General features: G+C 39.0%; 1 protein-coding gene across 12 annotated transcripts in view; it reads right to left on the bottom strand.

Moving 5' to 3' along the window:
- ADAMTSL3 (ADAMTS like 3) overlaps positions 1-20,923 on the bottom strand; it is a 200,663-nt gene that overhangs the window by 169,092 nt on the left and 10,648 nt on the right. For 7 of the 12 annotated variants that reach the window (XR_014588478.1, XM_083849612.1, XM_083849611.1 and 4 more), the window contains exon 2: positions 19,316-19,410. Coding sequence is in view for 11 of the 12 variants with exons in the window: in XM_083849612.1 (XP_083705738.1) it covers positions 19,316-19,410 (95 nt within the window). In the remaining variant the exon portion in view is untranslated. Of the gene's footprint in view, positions 1-19,315; positions 19,411-20,356; positions 20,643-20,670; positions 20,813-20,923 lie in introns of those variants that run through there. The other 5 variants (XM_083849610.1, XM_083849607.1, XM_083849615.1 and 2 more) reach the window with 4 other exon arrangements.

Consider the following 20,923-nt stretch of genomic DNA (forward strand, 5'->3'; position numbering starts at 1 on the left):
TATAGAAAGTTTTTGACAAACATCTTCCATCACAAAACCTCTCAATGAATAAGACCCTCAAAGAGTCTAGCAAATACCATATAAGCAGGTATAATCCAGGTAGCAGGAAGAAAAATCACATCTATATAAGTATAAGGTGTCAAGAATCCTCTTCAGAGGCAAGTCAAAACAGTTTACTGTAGGATAAATACATAAATATCCCTCAAAAAAAAAAAATGTATTTGTCATACCACAAAGGTCACTCAGCTATACTAAAATAACTACGACTAAACACAAGACGTGTGAACAATCTTTATTGATCAGCGGTGTTTGCTGACCTACTTCAGTGACTTCCACAAAGAATAAATGCACATAGATAAGGCTGTGTAAAGACTTGTGCACACCCAGATTAAAAGAGTGAAATCACTCAAGTAAATGGAGAACAACCACAGTGGCGCCAGAACTCCTCTGGTACATTCCCAAAGCATCAATATGACCTCCTGCATGACGCAGGCTATAGAACTGGGCAAGGAACTGTCTCCGGCATGTTCATCACCTTTTTTTAAAACAGGAAACATTTTCAGAAAGTTTCAGTCACAATTTTAACAGGTATCAAGGAAAAGGGAATATACCTAATACGTTATTTCCACATTTAGTTGAACTTCATTGTTAAAATTCTCTATATTACTTTGCCCAGCTTCCTCTGCAGGCCTTTGGACAAGCTTATAGTTTTTTGTTTGTTTGTTTTTTCCTGCTATGTCATAATGTCCTTTATTATTAGAAATTCTTTTCTCCCTTTTGCCCATTCAAGATGGGAAAGGACAATTCAGGTGGTGTGTGGTGGCCTAACATCACCAGTGAATGACCAAATACTTAAAAACTCACTTCAGGCACTGCCACCCCATGGAAGAAAGGACAGCGTTAGTCCAGGCTCTCTTATCCATCTCTTTTCAGAGGAGCACTGAAAGCCCCTGCTACCATCTTGTTAACACATCTTCAAAAGGGGCAGGGGGGTCCCAAAACTCTAGTTGCAAAGACAGACCACCCTGAATAAAGGTGTAAATAATGAAAATGGTTTTCCTCTGTTACGTCTAACAGATGAATCCTTTCTCACCTGAAAGAAATTAGACTGTAAAGAATGCCCCAGCCAGATGTTCACTCAGGCTAACCTGCCATTTACACCAGCTCACCACATGAATGTGTCTAGCACATGGAGAGGAAAACATGATTTTTCCACTCTTAATTTTCCACCGCTTCTGATAATTTTAATGATATTAACCCAGTTCTTCACCTACCCTTCTCTCTCCATTGCAATAAGTCTCTTTGCAGGGTTTATGGACTGAGCAGCCTTGCACACTGACTGGGTCAGGCACATTTTCACAATAAGGAAGCAGTTAAATGGTCATGGCTCTGCTGTAGGAATGTTGGTTTAAGGCTATTAATAAGGCACGTGAGGTGAATGCCTTTCAGCCAAGCGCCCTCCACGTGTGCCCACCTGTTTCAGCAGGATTTTAAAGAGAAATTCCCGAAAGAAACTGTTCACAGCACGCAGCCTCTAAGTCTCAAATACATTTTGCAAATACTCCAGATCTTTTAAGCTTTTTATGCTTTGCTGATGGTAAAAATACTGATACTGATACACCAACCACCAGACAAAGCATGCTACTTCCCAGTAAGACTTTTTTTTCCTCTCATCTATCATTGAGTTTATTGTTATTAAGTTTCATTCTCTTTGTCATCCCCAGCAAATCTTTTGCTGTTGAAATGCTTTCCCTTACCCAGACCCAGCGTTCAAATGCTGCAACTCACTTTTCCAAGCATGCTTCCACAATGTTCCATATTTAACTTACTCAGCCTCATATTTACTTCTCAGCTTAACTCTGCTCCCTCAGTCCACTAAGGCCAGTCTCGTTATCCTGATCCATTCTCTTTCTCATTTCCTCTTAATCTTTTTGAGGAAGGGAAGCAGTTGTTCTCCAAGTGTTCTTTGTCTTTTTATGTCTCTTGCCACTGAACGCATCTCAAGCAGGGCAAGGTTTTAATTGTGTTGTATTTAGTCAGACACGTGGTCCAGCATTGAAAAGAAAAATGCTGACTGAAACGAGGTCAATAAATGAACAAAAACAGATAGCATAAAGAAGCAGAAACACCCTAAAAAGCAAAGGCTCCAAATATGAAAAGACCAAATATGAAAAAGGACCTACCACTAATCTGAAGATTGTCCCCTTCTGGGTCACACTATCTACTAGCTTTAACTGGGAGTATTTCATGTGTATACTTCCTAACAAGCCACTACTTTGATAACTATGCCCTAGTGGCAGAAAAAACAGAGCGACTGAAGGCTCACGTGGCAGGCACTACAGTCATCTGTTCAACGGCAACTGTTAAGACTAATGGTCGTTAGTTTAATGACTCATTTTTGTTCTTCTAAATGATGTGTACAGTAATGCTAGAGGACTGATATGGTGAAGGGGAAAGGGCTCTTACCGAGGTGAGAAAAACACAGGATCTGCTCCTGGAAATAATGGAATAAATCCTCTGAATGAACTGGAATTGCTGAAATGTTAAAAGACACAGCTGAGCAAGTCAGACAAAATGAAAATAGAAACTGCTAATTCAGAATGGGATGCCTGTCCTAATCAGTATAGATTAAAGACTACAGCCTTTTCACCCATTTTCCACAACCAGCAGAAAAATTTCATTAAGCAATTTTAAAATGATCCAGGTGATTACAGAAAGACATTCAATAAACATAACAAAAAATACAGACTAGAGAATACTGTAGAACACCTGCAATTCAAAGGCAACACATTGTCTAGTGTTTTGGAATAATAAAAAATACGAAGTCCTCTTAAATGCACTGCATTTTGTTTTGGTGGGCTTTTTTTTTTTTTTTTATTTTTTTAATATTCCAAGTATCACGTGTCTTCTCTGCTACTGATCTCATTGATGGTCTTTAACCCTCTCAATATGGTCTGTATTTCAAATGAGACCAGTAGCAAGTACAAGTGCTAAAATAGGTATCGCACTGAAAGATGGGCCATATGATTATATTCCTAGTCACCCATCTTGTTTTCTCATTCAAACAGCTGAAGTTGAGTGAATTGCTTCACTATGTGTGCATTACTCTGGGAACTTGGCTACCACATCCACCATATGCGATTTGCCAATACATACCACCTGCATACTGAGGGAACGGAAGACCTTCCTGTGGAGGAATATCTTCCCATCCTGTGTGGGTGTACAGGAGCAGATGTGTACGTACAATGGATAGCTCCCAGGACAGATGAACTGAGACATGTCATAAGTCAAACATTGTTTTCCAATAATGATTATCCTTCTACGGGACATTTAACAGAATAATTTTACTCCTTCAGAATACCACACTGAAGTTTATGATGGCATAGCAGATGTTTAGTAAGATATTGTTTTCTTTCCTCCTCTTTTCTAGCAGATTGAAGAACCTAACTGCAGGGGGTGATCATTTTCAGAGCGCACATAGCTAGTGCACTAGCATTTTCCTGGATCTACTAGCACCTCAAATCACAACTGACCACCGAGTAAAGGCTGTAGTCAAGCTACTGAAAAGCTCTGCTACCTTGCCCAGTAGAGGAAAGGTTCTGGAGGGAGTGGCCCTTCCAGCTGCTACTGGTACAATCAAGTCTCTGTTAATGACAGTCTTAAAAATGAGAAAATAGCTCCGGCACACACATCCTGTAGAAGGCTGGTCTTTCAGCCTCCACTGTTTCAGCAAAGTTGTAAACATCACTATTTTTCTTAGAAGTAGGGGCTTATCTGTAAACAGCTTTTCAAAAGCAGCTTTTATATATTGAATTTAACAGGGTACACAATTTTGGTTTGTCCACTTGACCTTGTCTTTTGAAAAGCTGTCGTGCCTCTTGTAGGGCAAGAGATACTCAGCTCACTACTTCTAAAAACAACAAGGGCAAGGGAAAATGCAAAGTTCTTCATACGTGCCTGATTTCTAACCAACAGTGCAAAACCACCTATTCTTACATACCCAGCAGCTTCTCCTTTACTGCTACCATTTGCACGTAAGGTTAAACAGAATTCTTGACAGCATAGTTTAATTTTAAAGATTTACAGAAGGGCACTATTCCTACGGAATATTTTTCAACTATTTCTGAGCACTTTTGGATGGATCTGTGGCAATAACCTCCCCCGAATTTTCTTATCCACAGTCAGCTCTTAGTTTGCCAGTACAAGCTAATGTGAGCTAGGAGGCCAACCCTAACAGTTCAATATCTAAAGCTTTAGCATGGTTCCAGGTTCTCATATGTTTGTCTTTAGCATTCTAAAACTTTTAAAAATATAGGCAGAATCCAAGAACAATGGACTCTGCAAGGGCAGGGAAATAAATTCATCCGCCTTTTTGTTTAATTGCAGAGGATTCCTTTTGCCCTACCTATTACTTCTCAGGCTGAACATGAGCATGACACTAGACACTACTGAAGCTAGAACCTATACAATTTAGTGGATTTGCAAACAGTGGTGTGAAATACTGTGCTCTTGATTCAGTTGATCTGTTCTTATTCTGCGTCATTACACATCTCTTCACATTCTCCACTGCTTTATGAATTGTAAACAATAAGACAGTTCACTCTCAGTTAAACTGTGCTGAAGTTAACTGTGGCAATGATTCAGTTGTTTTCATTTGCACTTTTTAAAAGGTCTGGCTTCCTCTGCACTCTATACAGAGTAAAATGTTATTATATGAAACTTAAACAGCATCCATTTCAAATAACAAGACCCAAATATAAATCTTAACCTGTATATTTCTCTGCAAGTTTGGCTGTACTTGGAATTATCAGTCCAGAACATCTCTATTTCAGAGTCCAGTTCTTTTTGCCAAGAGAGATATTCTTTTATCCTGATTATAGTGAAAAAAGCCAACATGCTGGCCTGACTCAGGCTGTAATTATTCTGTGCCTTTATACGAGCTTTTTATAGTTCCTGGTAGAAAGGCTGAAGGGAATCCTACACATCCACACAAGGTCTGAAATTTGTTGCCTTCCTGCACAAAACTGTATGAAAGTGTTTGAATGAGTTCCTCTTCCCTATGCTTTTCCTTGCTTAGAGTTATGATGCATGTAGCTATTTCCCTCATTTTGTGTTACTCCAGCTTTAATAATAGAGCAAGGGATGACTACAAATTGTTCTATAAAAAATAGAAGTGACTCCTTAAAAAAAAAAAAAAAAAGATTACCTACCTAAATAAATCCTCAAAGAAGCAACTACATGCTTTAAAAGGAAGTATGGGGCAGTAAAAATCTAAAAGTCAAAATGCCTATTCCAAGAAGATTTAACGCGGTCTCTGAATCTCAAAACAAGCCAAAACTATTCATTTCAGTCATTTAGAAACAGAATCATTCTGCATTGTCTTAAAGCCATAAGAATTCAAATCAGTCACTACCATTTCAGATTAATCAAACACCTCATGCATTCATGCAGACTAGGAAAACACAGGGCTGTGTCACCTTCCTATTTTTGCTTCTTCAGCATCAAGCCAAAACCTGATCCCTGTTCTAAATCAATGTGTTCCATTCTGCTATTTCCTGGGAGGCAGGGGTCTGGAGGCAGGTGGGGAAGGGAAAGCCTTTCTCCCAGTTCTTTCAGAGGTATAAATATTATATGAAAAATTCCATTAATATAACAGGAAGCCTTGCACTCAAATCCTTAAGTCTGCTGTGAGTGGACAAATAGAAAAACAAGTCACTCCACTTAAATAAATATTCACCTACTACTGCTAATATTTTTCTCCTTCATGTATATGAAAAACAGCCAGTCTTGTACTATTTTCAGAATAATATTCAAGGAACAAAGAAAGTTATGTACAGAACATTTTAAACAAAATCAAAATACAGAAACCAAATTCAACTTCAGTTGAGAAATGTTTTAAAGAAATTAAAGTTAATACAATAAACCCTTCTCTGTAAATCTCTTCTTATAATTTCCTTTAGTTAAAGATAACAACATATTGGATTTAAGTCCATATATAACATATCAAATGCTCTTTATTAAACAGAGGATCTATTCATAGCACCCTGTATTTGCAACATATGCAGCAAATTATACTATTAAACACTTAATCCTAATACAGTTTAAATTTCATCCTTCACAATAAAACTTGCACTAATGTTGCTATACTTGAAACAGGATTCTAGAAATAAACAGTAAGAGTTGTAGATAGCTCAAGTGACGACAATAATTGAACACTTGAAATGTAAAATTAGCTCTTTAGATCTAAACATTCTGATGAAATATTAAGGGTATGAAAAAAAAAAAAAAAGCTATTCCCAGTTATCCAAGGTTTGGAATTTTTAATTTACAAAACACAGGAAAATAAAAGATGGACAGGAGTCCTATGAGCCACATCCCACATCTCTGAGAAGTTTGAGCTTGTACATGCCCTCTGTAGAGAGGCCATGAATGGACTGATCCCACCAAGAGGCCTTTGCAATGCCAGCACCTCACAGAAGAGCCGAGTACAGCAGCAGCCCTGAGCAAATCAGAGAAAACATCTACTACAACCAAGATACTCTGGTAGTAAGAGCACACAAACAGCACAGCCTGCTAGGCATCCCTCTGAGTGGAGGAATGGAGATAGACGAGCTACACCAGCATTTTAAAAGCTGAACAGAACTTAAATGTCAGTGCAGATGTCTCCACAAATAATATCACAAGTTTCTGAATGCAAGACCCATTAAAACCAAGCATGTCCACACCAATCTAAATTTAATTTCAATTCAAACATTCCCTACATTGTGTCTGACCTCTCTAATGTTAGTTACACAACTCTGAACAGGATTTTCTAAGCTATTTTATTAAAACAGCCAATTCCAATACACAAGACAGATCAAGCAAGCAGGCCCCCATTTTACAAGACCAATCTAGCCCCTGCAAGCCCCAGCTTAGAGGAAGTATTTAACCTAGAAATCTGCATCATCCTTCAACATGAAGCATCGTTTATCATTTTCTTTAACGATGCTCTCATTTAGCCATGCGAAAACATCTGATTGTGTCCACTTTCTCAACTAAAAATACCACCAGGGTGAATCAGAGTGCAATGTTTTATGCAGCCACCCTGTAACTTACATGCAGAGAAGAACCCATCAAAGACCTGCAGATCTGATTCAGAAAAAATTAACCAAAGACAATCACAGTTTGCTAGAGAATATTATAAAGACTTCATTAGTGTTTTTAAATATACTGTATATGCATATCTTTCTAAGTAGTATAGTTGTAGTAATAAAGTCTCCCAAACTAAAATTTTAGCAGTGAATTGAAGCTTACAACATTTTATGCCAAAAAGAGAATTACATTTTAAGGTGTTTTAAATGCCCCTTTTAAAACACCATTCAAGTTTTTCCTCTGCGGACAAAGGCATATACTCTTTGACAGGTACTAGATAAAGTTAACTTTTGATTTACCATAAAGGTGCAGATGTAATTCCTCAGAATAACAGATGTCTATCAAACCCTTCAGTCTTGGACACTGAAAATATCACCTAGAGTTCTGTATCTTCGCACAATGACAGATCAATGGAAGAGGGCCTGCCCGATATATGAGGAATATGAGGAATCACCTGATTATAAAAATTAGTAAAATGCTTAAGTAGTACAGAATAATTCCACCAAGGGGTTTGAAGTGGCCTGATTATGAGAAGAGTTGAAGAAGAATTAACAGGTGCAAGGATGTTGTACCAGGAAATTCTTCTCTCAGGAGACTGCATAGACATGATGACATGGGAAACTTGGGTTGCCAACTTTCTACAGAGTAAATAACCCTGAAACTCTGGGAAAATGACTTGGATTATGAAGGTGGAAGAGAGGCCAGACCATTACTGAAAGAGGATTCTAAGTGAATTTTGCCAGTTTTATATGTATGATTACTCTCAAAACGAAGGGCTAGTGCCACTTTTCTCACTGCTGCTAGCCTTTCTTTACTTCTCAGCTCTCTTCTTTCAAAGACCCATGTGGAGCTAAGAAGGCACATTAGTGAAAATTCCCCACGAAGGATTAATTTTGTGCAGCCAGCTATGCTTTCCCCACAGTTACACAGCTAATTTTAGGAGGAGTTCCTCAGAATACCTTTACTATCAGAGTATGATGCCCTTCAACAAAGATGATGCTGAGTGGTAACAGCAGAACCTAAAGGTTAGCTTTGACTATTCCAACCCAGATGTGCACATTACTAGTTAATATTTGCATAAGTTACTCATATGTTGTGCCAGAGGACTCTCTTCACGAGTTAAATTTTATTCATATCTGAAGTCCACATTCAAAATAAGGCTGGGCTATTATGGAGGTAAAGACATAAAAACTGAAAACTCCCTTTGAAACACATGCTTTCCAGTAAAAGCAGCTAGCAAAATGCAAAACACGGTCAACATTCCAACACCATGATGTCAATTTTCATATGCATGGACAAAATGCTACATGCAGAAATCAACTCTATCGTATCTTCCTTATTTATGATGTGCTTGTGTTCCCCTGCTTTCATTAGCAGAACTGCACCATGCAGTGGAGAGTGCAACCCCTTAAAAGTTTCAAAGAAATCTGCTGAATATGGTAAATCTGGCAAAAAGCCACACTGGTTTCTAAAAAGTGAATTTCCATGTTCTGCTTCGGTTCTTCTGAAAAAATAGCGAACATGCTCTAAGGAATAGTTTTGATGTTTCCCTCTGCAGTAGTTCAGAGAAATTCCTGCCAACAGAGATGGTCTGGAACACCTGATAAAATGCTCTTCAATAACACACAATAAAAAAGTGACATGTAAAAAAAATGGAAATCACTTGAAATTTTGCAAGGTTTATAAGCAACAGGCAAATTATCTTTTTGATTATCTCTACTTTTTTTTTTCCCAAAAGGAAAAATACAACCAGTTTTCAAGAAAACTAACAGCTGCAGACAGATTTAAATGCCATCTGTCCTTAGCAGTTACATGAAGAGACAAAATGATTCACACCACACAACAGGAAGTATGATAACCAACTCATCAGCACTAATGAAATTCAGCCTCAGTTTGCTTCCTATGGGCAGGTCTTACTCAGGAAAAACTCCCAGTGATGTCTCAGGCAAAGTGCCTACAGACTTCACTGGCACTGTTACTCAAATGCAAAATGTCGTACTGTTCAGCTAGAAAGCCTTTTACAAATTTTACAAAATAAGGTCTCAGTTGTGGCACAGTAACCTAATGAAGTCCACAGGGTTCCACAGGCTGGATCTCATTCCAGGACTGAGGTTTTAGTGCAAGTCCTCATACTACACCACTGAATAAATCAATGTGAATTTTTGGCAGACAAGGAATGATGGGACACTCCTATAACACAGTTGAAGAAGACAAGGTCCTTTCTTCAGTGTCTCGTGGGAGGCTGGCCTTAATGTTTGAAATAATAAAAAGAAGTCTACAATTCCTACATTTTGCCCATTTCTGAATTGTGGCTTCTTTGTGACATGTGACAGATGGCTCACAGAGGTCTAAATTCAGCAAGAAAAATAAGCAATTATAAACAAATACATCATTGCTGTTTGCTAAGGACATAATTCAAGGAAGTTCAAAAGATCAGAACAAGACCCACATGTTCTGTTATCCCAGCTAAGGCACTTCTCAAGATGGTTATCTACAGGAAGAAATTTTCTCCAAGAAAAGCTTAACATTTGCAGTACATCTTTGTTGCCCTCACAGAAACCATACAAATTTTAAAAAATAAAAATAAAAAAATCAGCTCATATAAAAATGAAAAGAAAATACACAACTTTTTCCCTAAGTAACACTGCTATCTAAGACTACGTAAAGATTTAAAAGGTTGCAAGTTAAGAACAGGTGATGCTAACATGATATTTGAAAGGCCCATGAGACTTGCAACATTAAGTAAAATGTATTTGCCTACTGATCTAATTGCTTACTAATTTTCAAATCTATTCCCACTGGATAAGTAATGGTATTTTAAGCCCAGAACCTGGCATTAAAAATACATTTATAGTTTCCTTTTAGCAGAAGATAAACAGCTGCATGGTAAAAAACTATACATTAAGATGGCATTTGGGAGGGTTCTGTATGGTTTTAACCAACCTATTGTGTTCTAAATTTAACTGAAAGAGGTAGGAAGGGGAAATGGGAAATACATTTGGGCTCACAGTTTCACACTGGGGTGAAGGCAAGTATTCACTCATGCAGGGAAAATGTCTGGAATATTTGTGTCTTATGGAAGGACTTATCACGTAATGAACATAGAATTTGAGCCAAGCCTTATTTAGTAAAATATCGGAAGCCATTGCTCTATTTATCTTCCTAAAGGAAATGCTAGTGTTTGTTTAAAAACAAGAAACTACTCCAACAATCAAAATGACCTAAATTTCCTTGCACTCCTTCAAATTCTAAAGTTTTGGTATTTTTTAGAGTGTCAGAAACAAAATTTTGTTAAAAAAAAAAGCTGTAAAAATAAGAAAGTATTCCAGGCAGGCACAAAGAAGCTCAGAATGTATGTACCTATGCAGTTTTTGAGCAAGTCCTTAGCATCCAGAACACACCTTCAAATACACCTGGAGTTTAGAGGATATATTTCTTTAGTTTTAGCTTTTAAATAGTGAGTCACAAATGACAGTAGCATAGATTCTAACTTCCCTTTCAATGACTATCAAGTGTAACCCCAAAGAATATCAAGATGGTAGAAAAACATCTGAATTGGTTCTGACCAAGTACCCGTCTAGTCCATCAGCTTCCAACAGGAGCCTTAAGTGGATACCCAGAGAACAGCACATACAGAGCAAGTACATACCATACTTCCCTGGACTCACATACCTTTTTTTTTATTTTTTTTTTTAGCCTGCCATGGTTTGTCTGTTCAGTAATGCTGAGTGGATCTTCCAAGTGCTTGTCTCGTCTTCCCCTGAATCCATGTATCCTTCCACTCGAGAAAACCTTTGGCATGCAGATCCCAAGATCATTACAAGCTCTTTTTGTTGTCTTTCCACCTCTTTCATTTATAAAGGATCAGAACCGTATACAGTACTTAGAGTGGGATCACACACTTAAGGAATTAATACAGTGAGAGGATGATGCTCTTCACTTTGCATCTTCCCTTCATGGTGCTTCCTAACATTTAATTTCCGTTATTCACTGTTGCCAGGCTCTGAGCTGGCAGTTCCATGAAGAGATACACCTAGAAATCACTGTTCTAGAGGAAAAGTGTAACTGTTAGTCACAGAAAGCATCTTACATTCATACAAATAAAACTACACAATCAGGCCACATGAAAACAGAGTTCATTCAAGCGGTCTTAGTTACTGGTGTTAGTCAAACCCATGCGTAGCATACAGCACAATCTACACACCTCTACATTCACCAGTGGTGAATGTATGCCCTTTTCAGCTTTCTAGCAAGTGTTGATGAGATCAGCTGAAAAAATCAATAATACACTGGAAGTGCCTGTCAGTTTCCAATTAGAACATCATCTACAAAGCAGGCAATACTCAAGACACTGCAATGCTATTTTTTTTTCAGCCAACATCCATGTTAGTCAACCAGGGAGCAGTTTAAAACTATTTGGAGACTCAAGAAAACAAAACACCAAATGAGTAATGAGACCTTGAAAACATCTAATAAAAGGAGACTCTCAAGAGAGGAAGCCAAATCATATCTTAGCATATTTTATTTGTTATGCATCCACAGAGAGCAGTGAGCTTGTTCAGCCTTCTGCTTCCACACCACTGCTACACCAGCAAGAGGCTGCAGTACCTGGGAAGCAAGGACAACTCCTGTTGGAAGAGACATATCTGAATGCACCAGAAACACTACTTGCATCACCCTTGCTTATTTCTCCATGCCAGTAGATGGTCTGGAGAAGCCACATACACAACAGAGATATGGCAACAACTAAAATATAAAAATAAAAAATCAGGGGAAGATTTTTGAGCTAGCTAATCTCTTGTTGAAACAGCCAGCTCAGAATAGAGCTGCTTTCTGCAAGCTTCTCAGAGCTTCTGAAAGGTGCAGGCCAGGAAACATCATCAAACAGAGTCTGAGAGAAAGCAATCACCTTCCCCTGGCATTCTGTGGTGTGGCAGGTGTGCCCATGCCTTCTTAATTCTCTGGAACTAAGGCAAAAATCAGAGAACTGAAGTGCTCTTCTCTGCGTCTGCATTTGCTACAGAGAGCCTTCACAAATCCTTTCACATATACATGTTATAAATGATACCCTGTTCTGTTTGCATGCACTGACAAGAGACTGTATCCTATAAATTTTAAGCAGCTTAGATTTTTGGCAAAGCACCTGATGACAGAAAAAGCATTACATAAATGCAGAAATACATGTTTCCACATATAAACAAAAGCTCCACTTACTTAGCGCTACAAAACAGCATCATTAACCAGTTGGGACCTCCCACCGTGCCACAAATGACAACAGTTAGCATACAAAAACAATCTAGTAATTGCAATCGTAAATGCATTTTTAATATTGTTTCACAATTTATTCGAGCTGACTGCATTTGCTGTGTTTCTAGTGGATCCAGAAGCATGACAAACTGACAATTCTTGGAAACCACATTTCTCAAAACAGACTGAGAATACTGTTTTCATTCTCTCTCCATAATGATGTTAAATCTAATAAATATAAAATTAGAAACAGAAATAACATTGTTCCTAAACAATTTATGTAATACGCTGTCTGGAAGGGGTGTATTAGGCCAAGTTTTCAGAAAGTGCACTCCATTTACAAATACTTGATGTTTGTACTTGCAGTTCTCAAGTATTATCAAATATCTACACACCCAGGTACTAGAATTTACACACCAGAAACCTATTCTCTCAAAAGAGCTTTAAGAGTCAAAGTTTTGGTTTAATCATCAAAATGTGAAGATAGATGGTTAGTCAGACTTTTGGAAGTGCCTAAGGCACTAAAATGCCTGGTTCCCATTGGACTAATGGAAATTTAACCTATAACTTGTTTTGAAAATCCAGCTAAGCACCTACCAATACAGTTAATTACTTAACTGTATGTGTTTAACTTACAAAAGCTCAGGGCTTACTGAAGTAAAGGCTCCATATCACAGACCCTTCTGAAAACACTTCTCTCTCTGCATCAGATTTAGCACCCTTGCATAGCTGACAGTCAGAAATGAGTTTGCAGACCTGTACTTGCTCCTAGAAGACAGAGTGAAGCCATTTGGAAAATAAGACCCTTAAATCCAAGAGTGCTTGACAGTCTACAGTCTTCAGATAGTATCAAAAGTTCTCCTCTTACAGGGAGAAAAGTTCTTTACGTACTTGTTTTCAGAACCTAAACAAATTTTCAGTGACAAAGTGAGTGCAGAGGGCATAACAGAACTGCAGTGCCATGCAATTCCCATGTGGCTGTTGCTCACGATAGCAAGCTTTCCTTTTCTAAGACACTTGTACAAATTTGACAATTTCTTATAGAGATCCAGGAATGAGAGATAAATAGCATTCCAGATGCACTATACCAGAAGTTGGGAAAGTACATCAGTAATTGAGATAACTACAAAAGATTCAAGTCTATAAACATTTCGTTCCATTCCAAAATAAGAGAAACAAAATTCTTATTCCAAAACTCACAGGAAAGTTGAAAACCTCTTTCAGAATGAAAAGCCACGTAGACAAATAAATACTGGGCTTTAAGTTTATTGAACCTTCAAATGGAAATTTATCTAATGTTGGGCTGAATGCAGAAACCAAGGTAGGGCCAAATCTAGATGCACTGATTAAAGCCTGACTTTCCTTCCATCGGCTGTTTGCTTATCTTTTCCAACTTTATCTGCACAACCAGAATAAGAATCTCACTTAGTTGTCTCTCCAGAATTGTTATGGCTATACCCAGCGTCCCTTCTGGAACGTTGTGCTCACTAGGAAACTGCATTTCAAAACCAAACTCACCCTATTACCTCACACAAACTGTTTTACAGAGATTTTGCATAACAAGAATTACACTGGTATTGTTCAAGGCAGGCTGTGCTGGACTGTACATGGTCACAAGATCATCATTAATGCTATAAACTATACAGAATCTTAACAACACGGACTTAACAGTCAAGTACATTTGCAGCCAGTATGGTGGAACACACTGACATTGCCAGGGATTTCTCGCGTAACCTTACAAGATAAACAAGCATAGAGGCACAATTATAAACCTGCTTTCACTAGCACTGAAATTAATATATTTTACCACTTAGTTGCAAGCCACATTATATTTGGTGTTTTCTTAAATACCGGTTCCTGGATTCAGGTGAACATACAGAACCCTATATTTTAAGAAAAGCTTCAAGCCTAATGATTGCAGATAAAGACAAACGTGGATCTTACAGCTTCTAGAAGTAAAAACAAATAAAAAGCTCTCAGATTTTAAAATACATTCTTATGAAGCCAAACTCATTATTTGGGATGGCCAAACCATGATTTTTAAACAACTGGTAAAAGGACTTTAACATCAGTACAACCAATCATGTACTTTTTCTGTGATGCAAAGGCAGGAACAATTTGGTGTGCTGAAAAACTGCCCCCTCAGTGCAGTTTATGCCTCAATTTGGTAAGGAATACGAAGGAGCCAGCTGCACCAAGCAGACCTGAATGAATAATTATCAATGACTAATCTTTCAAGTGTTTGCTAAAACCAGAGAGAATCCTAAAGCTATGCCTTCACTTCCTAACTACTTTTTCAAGAAAAATTAGAAGCCACTGGCTGTTGTGAAAGATTATTCTTACATCAAAGCTCTTCTAAAAACATTCCACGTTTGAATATCTAGTTTTGGAGCAAGCAATCTGGAGCTCTACACACAACTGATTTAATAATCTCATCAGAATTTATCATTTTAATGGGCAGTGATACTCATGTCTGAAGATGTAGATACAGCATTATAAATCTAAAAGGACATGGAGACTAAAACACCTTCACCTCATTGGCGTGAATGATTTTGGACTATGCTTTAGCTGAATAATCAAAGGTTGATTTTTCTGACTTGTATCACTGCAAGCATCATTCATAATCACTATTATAAATAATATTTATTAAAAATTTAAATAAAATAATAGTAAAATGCCCCCCTCACTGATATCATCTGGACTTTTGGTCATCTCCCAAAGCTGACAAACTTTTGATGAGACTACATTTTTAAAAATAAGTATTCATACATATTTTGTGACTCAAGTCACAAGACAGATTCATCACAAACCTTCTGCCGATTCCATTCTTTTGAATTGTAAATAGGGGGTAACAGCAGTTCAGATCCTATGAGCACTGGTTGAGCAATCATTATTAGTCATAAATTCAAAATGAATTCAGGAACTTACGTAAGTATTCTGGTAATGCTGTCACTGAGTTACAAGCTTGTCAATAACAATATTTTAAGTCAGAATACTTCTACTGAGTCTCTAAAGTGTTATTTGTCTGCAGTAGATGTATTTCAATGTTAAAACAAAGGATAAAACCACAAGTCTATTGAGGCTGATGGCAAAACTCCAGATGGGTGCAGAATTGCAACCTGCCTACAAAAGTGAAACTGCTTTAGATTTAACTCTGGATTTGCAAATCGCAACCTGATAGTTTTGATTAAAGTTACTGAAGATTTAAAAATCCTTACTCTTATATGGCATGTAGATCAATATTTTCTGACATTGGTGTGCAATACATTCAGTGACTGTAAAACATATTCCAAAGGTTTTCCACAAAGATGGTCTCCAAGTCCACTATGTCATGTAATGGACATCAGATTTTTGGCCTTGCACAACTCAACTTTAAAGACATTTACTGTGTTGGTAGTTTTCAGCAGATTGGCTATGGCAGAATCATTTTGAATAAGATAATGTTTTCAGCATGTATATCTTTTACATCCAAAATATCACAGATAGTTAGAAAAAAACATAATGCATGCAGGGATTGCAGAAACATAAATCATGGGAGCAAGTAACAGCTTATTCAATGAATATGTGACCTACAAAGCTTTCCCTTCCATAGAAATCCAAAGCTAATGCTTCTTAAATATCCAGACATGGTGTGTTTGCTATTATTCCCTCCTCAGACATTAGCCACCCCACAGTCTTTGGGGATAAAATGGGCTGACTTGTAGAGGATTTAACTAGGACTCTAGGAACCTAAGAAAATATCAGTGTATTCCTGATTTGAAAACAACATACCAGAGAATAAATCTAAAATGAACCCATGTGTAAACTCCAAATTTTCCATATGATTCTGCTAGCAATCATTTCTTGCTGACATTAATTCATTAGTAAGAATATCAGATATACATTCTTGCACATATTTCATAACATATAACAGCATCTAACTTAATGGTGTAATAAAATGTTACCACAAGATTGAGAAAGAGTTAGGTACCAGGCTGAACATCCTGCCTTTTCAATTACCAGTACATAGCCATATCTTCTCAAGAGATTGAAATAGCAAAATTGGACTTAAATACTTTTATTTTATTAGCTTAACCATTGCCTAAAATCTCTACTATTGATAACTAAGCTGCTATCATGGGAGAAAAATAAGAATCCTCTTACACCATACTGAGAAATAAACACACATCAATAGTTAACTATATCCTTGCCTGAGACTTAATGTTCACAAAAATCAGTAGAATACAATATCCTCCTTGGATGGATTCATCATTTAAATCTTTAGAAATAGTGAATTATTCCATGATGATATTGCTGCTATTTTTTTTTTATTTTAAGACAGACAGACACCATTTGCTTGGATCACTATTGGCTTTAGGCAAATGCAGTTCCACTCATTTCAGTTATACTGGCACAAGTCAGAAAAAGGAGGCCCGATGTCTGCAAAAGAGCACAAGCAAGGCTAGCCCATAAGTGATCTCCTCCTGAGTCAAATTTATGCCCCTGTTCTTGCTCACAGAATGGTTTTAAAAAGCAGCTCATCAACGCCAAGCAGTAAACAATTCACTGGGTTATCCTATCATATCTTATTAATTTACTAGTATGGCAATTAATCCGCCCTTAAAAAAATTGTCATGAACTCGAGACACCGCGTATCTGTAAGTTCAGAGTTCAGTTTGGAACCTAGCTAAACACTGTGCCGTGCTCGTTACTGGTGTAGGATCCTATAACCAGTTAACTTTCATTTCTTCTCAGTAACAGCTACCTCTTTTTCGCAACTTCTCATGTTAAAGTTTTCTTTGCGTTACATTCATACCACGTTTCCACCACATGCTTTTTAAATGGTTATTATTTTATTCTGTACCTGCCTCAAGCAGGATGAAATTAATCAATTGCACATAAGTGACATGACATAGACTTGTGACCTTGCCCAGCATCCAATTGTTTCTAATTGATTAGCTCCAGACATAAGCACTTCAATAGCCAAAAACAACACAAGTGGAAGCTATGGTACAATATTAGGGTAGAATAACTGTGTGTGGTCCATATAGTATGGCCCCAAGCAACCAATTAAAGAATTAATGGTTATTGGATACCAAAAATGTTATGTTAAGTAATATAAGATATCTTTAATGTGACTAAAATTGTGATAGAACACCTAAAATTTAGGAGCAGAAGGGCCTCCTGCAAGATTGGGGTTAAGTGCTAATGGCTCAAATATGCCAAATAGATTGGAATATTTAACAGGACAATCAAGACCAAAAGAATTTGACCTGGATTGAAATGTTCATAAAGCTATTCACAATAGCCTATTGATTACTACAATGTGTTTGGATACTTTTTATTATGAAGAGACAAGTGAAGCTATGCCAAACCATTTGTGGAGAAGAGGAAACTATGCCACCACTGATTCCAGTTCTGCAATAAGAAAAATATGGAAAAAAATAGAAAAGAAAAACACTATAAAAGAGAAAAGCGGTCTCTTCATAACCAAAAGGCCCAAACACAAAGCTGACCTTTCCCTTTCCTGTACTTCTATTCTTATCTTTCACAGAACTATTAAGTGAACTTCACATACTACTTTGAGTGCTTTATAGGGCCTGTTATTGCAACATCACTCAACTGCTTGCACACAAAGATACAAGCAGATCAGGCACAGAAAATCAGTAACATTTTTGTTCCTACATGAGAAGCAAGCAAAAAGCTGAAGATTCCACTGCTGTCCTGTCTGCTTGGACATGCACTGTATGTATGCTGTTTTTCTGCACACTTAATAAAGAATCTAATGCTTTTTACTTTTATGGTGAATCCTTTACTCAGGCAACTGCTGTACTTTCAAGACTGGCAGCAACCATAATATAGATACAAGAGACGTTGATTGATAAGCAACTGCCAAACATTTCACAGTACACACTGCACTAGTGCTATTAGCAAGTAGCACTGCTTATTCCCACTACCGTAAGCCCCAAAGTCCACCATAAATGAATTATAGCTTACTGAGCTGTCCAGTACTGTCTCTTCATTTCTTCATACTCCTTTTGAATTCTCTTTTGCCTGCTGTATTATCATTTGATTCAAAATCCTTCAGGATGTATGTTTAAATAATGCCCAGCCCATCAGGCTCCAGTTTGAAATCACCATTTCTCAACATCACAGTATGAAAACAGTACAGTTACAATAGTGTCACTGATTTTCTACAAAACTGATACTTTATTTTGTAAAAATTACTACAGTGCTTCAAATGCCATTTATTTCAAAAATGTTCTCCGGTTTAATTGTCCTTTTCTAAGTAATTTTTGATTTGGGCCTATAGAGGACTGAAGAATCCTTGATACATTCTGTACTGTGGGAACTACCGCTATAGAGGATGACAGACTATAACAACATCTCTGCTGCATGCCAGCACACCATATTTCTTGAAATACTCACTTCTTGGAACCGACTAGGCTCATGTGTCAGGCAATAGATCAGTTGGCAGCTATGGCTTTCCTCCATGGTTTCTGTATTCATTGAACGCTTGAAGGAAAGACCTTTTTGGACCTCAGTCTTCCCAAGATACTCACCGACTACCAAGTGCTTTACATGTTTCTACACAGGTATTTATATAACCCCTGTCACTTACAGTATCTTAACATTTATCAGGTGCTAAATCTCCTGTGGGCAAAGGGCAGCTGTATTGCCTTGAAAGACCCCAGGCATTACACATCTGGCAAAATCTCCCTTTGGTCCCTGTACAGTTGAGTCTGGTACGATATTACCGAGAGAGAAAATATCGATTTCCCATCTGGATGCCTTTGAAATTAAATTCAGTGATAAACCTAAATCCCACTCTCATTGGAAACCTTTCATTTACAATGCAGGTACCTCAGCAGCTTTGCTTAAAAGACAGTAACTGAAAGTTTGTGGCAAGATCATCGGAAACACCAAGCACAACAATAGCAACAAGTTCATTGCCTACCTGTAGATGAGCGTAGATAGCAATGGCAAGCCAAATGACCTCCCAGAAGAGCCCTGTGGCTTTAGGGCTGGCCATCCTCGTGCCTTGGGACTCTGCTGAGAGAGATTGTTTCAAGTTACAAACAAAATCAAGTGGGCTCCGCCAGAATTTCAATGACTAAAGCAAACTGGGCAAAGGGATGGAACCAGCCTTTGGAAGAAGCACAGTGCAAACACTGGAGCTCTGTGCTGGCCAGCGGAGCCGACTAGGAAAGCATGCCATGAGCACAGCCTGCAGGGTGATGCAGTTCCAATTAGGCAACAGAAACGGGGAGAGAATGAAGGAAGGTTTGGGAAAGCAAGCAATAGGGGGCGAGTTTGATCGTCTCCTGCACGTAGGTCAGTTTATCAAATCAGCAACCCTTCCCACCTTCATCTCTCACTTTCACCCATCCAAAAGTGAGAGCGCAGCCCTGGGACCCCATCAACCATTCACACTGCCTTTGGGAGTTCTGATCATAACAGCTCAGAGATTAAAGTGATCAGGGCAGAGGAAAAAAGTCCTTCAGTTTATTGATCCTCACCAGTTACAGGGCCAACACTAAATGGCTGGTCACTTTTGCTAAAAAACTTCAGTTTAAAATTGCCAGCAGGATAAACTGTTTAATAACACTGCTAATTCTGTTGACTCTTGGTATCAATGCATCTTGTTGCCTCAGCTCTTCGCTACCATAGTGATCTTATAAAGTACAAGTTCCGCACACCCCTAATGCACACATGCACACGCACACACCAGCAGCCCGCCTGCCCTCCCTTCCTCCTGCCCTCCACCCCAATATTTTGGGAGGACACACAGCGCAGGCAAATCTTGCCTTCAAAACCAAAAAAACAACTAATTTCTAAAAGATCAAGCGTCCTGAAAGAAAACTAGCTCTCACACCTGTCAACTAAACATAATTAAGACTCCTTACAGAAGTGTTTAACGCCTTCCCTCTTAAAAAATAAAAAATTTAAAAAAAAAAAAAAAAAGAGGAGAGGAGAGGAACACCCTCTCCCCACCCACCCCCAGCCCTTAGCGCTCTTGGATGCTCCGGTCATTCACAAGTCCCAGGTTGCTGTGCCAGCTAAGAAGGAAGGCTAATCCCCTCGCCAGGCGCTGCCGGGATCCAGCAGCCTCTGCTATCGGCAGGTGCCGTGCCTGGGCTCATCCAGCGGGCGAGCGGCTCCCCTTTCCCCGGGGCGCGCACGGAGCCCCTCCGGGCCGGTCTGCGCCCCGCAGGGCGTTGCCGCCCGCCCGGGCTGGGGGCAGCTGCCCGGGAGCCTGCAGCTGCTGCTGCTGCCGTGGCCCGGCCCGGCAGCCCCGCTGCTCTCACCCACCTGGTGCGGAGCCCGGCTCGGCTCAGCGGGGCCGGAGGGGAGGCAGGGAGCAGCTCGGGCTCCGCCGGCGCCTCCTTCCCTCCCGCAGGGCACGGAGAGCCTGGCCCGTCACGGCACCGGCGATCCAGCATCCTGCATCACGGAGAGCCCCTCCCTCGCGGCAGGCTCCAGCCCACCGCCGCCCGTTAGCCAAGGTCCTACAGGCTGCTGGCAGCCGGCCGGGACCCCCCCCCCCCCCCCCGCCTTCCCTCTC

The sequence above is a fragment of the Anser anser genome, assembly GCF_964211835.1.
Source record: "Anser anser genome assembly, chromosome: 10".
NCBI lineage: Eukaryota > Metazoa > Chordata > Aves > Anseriformes > Anatidae > Anser > Anser anser.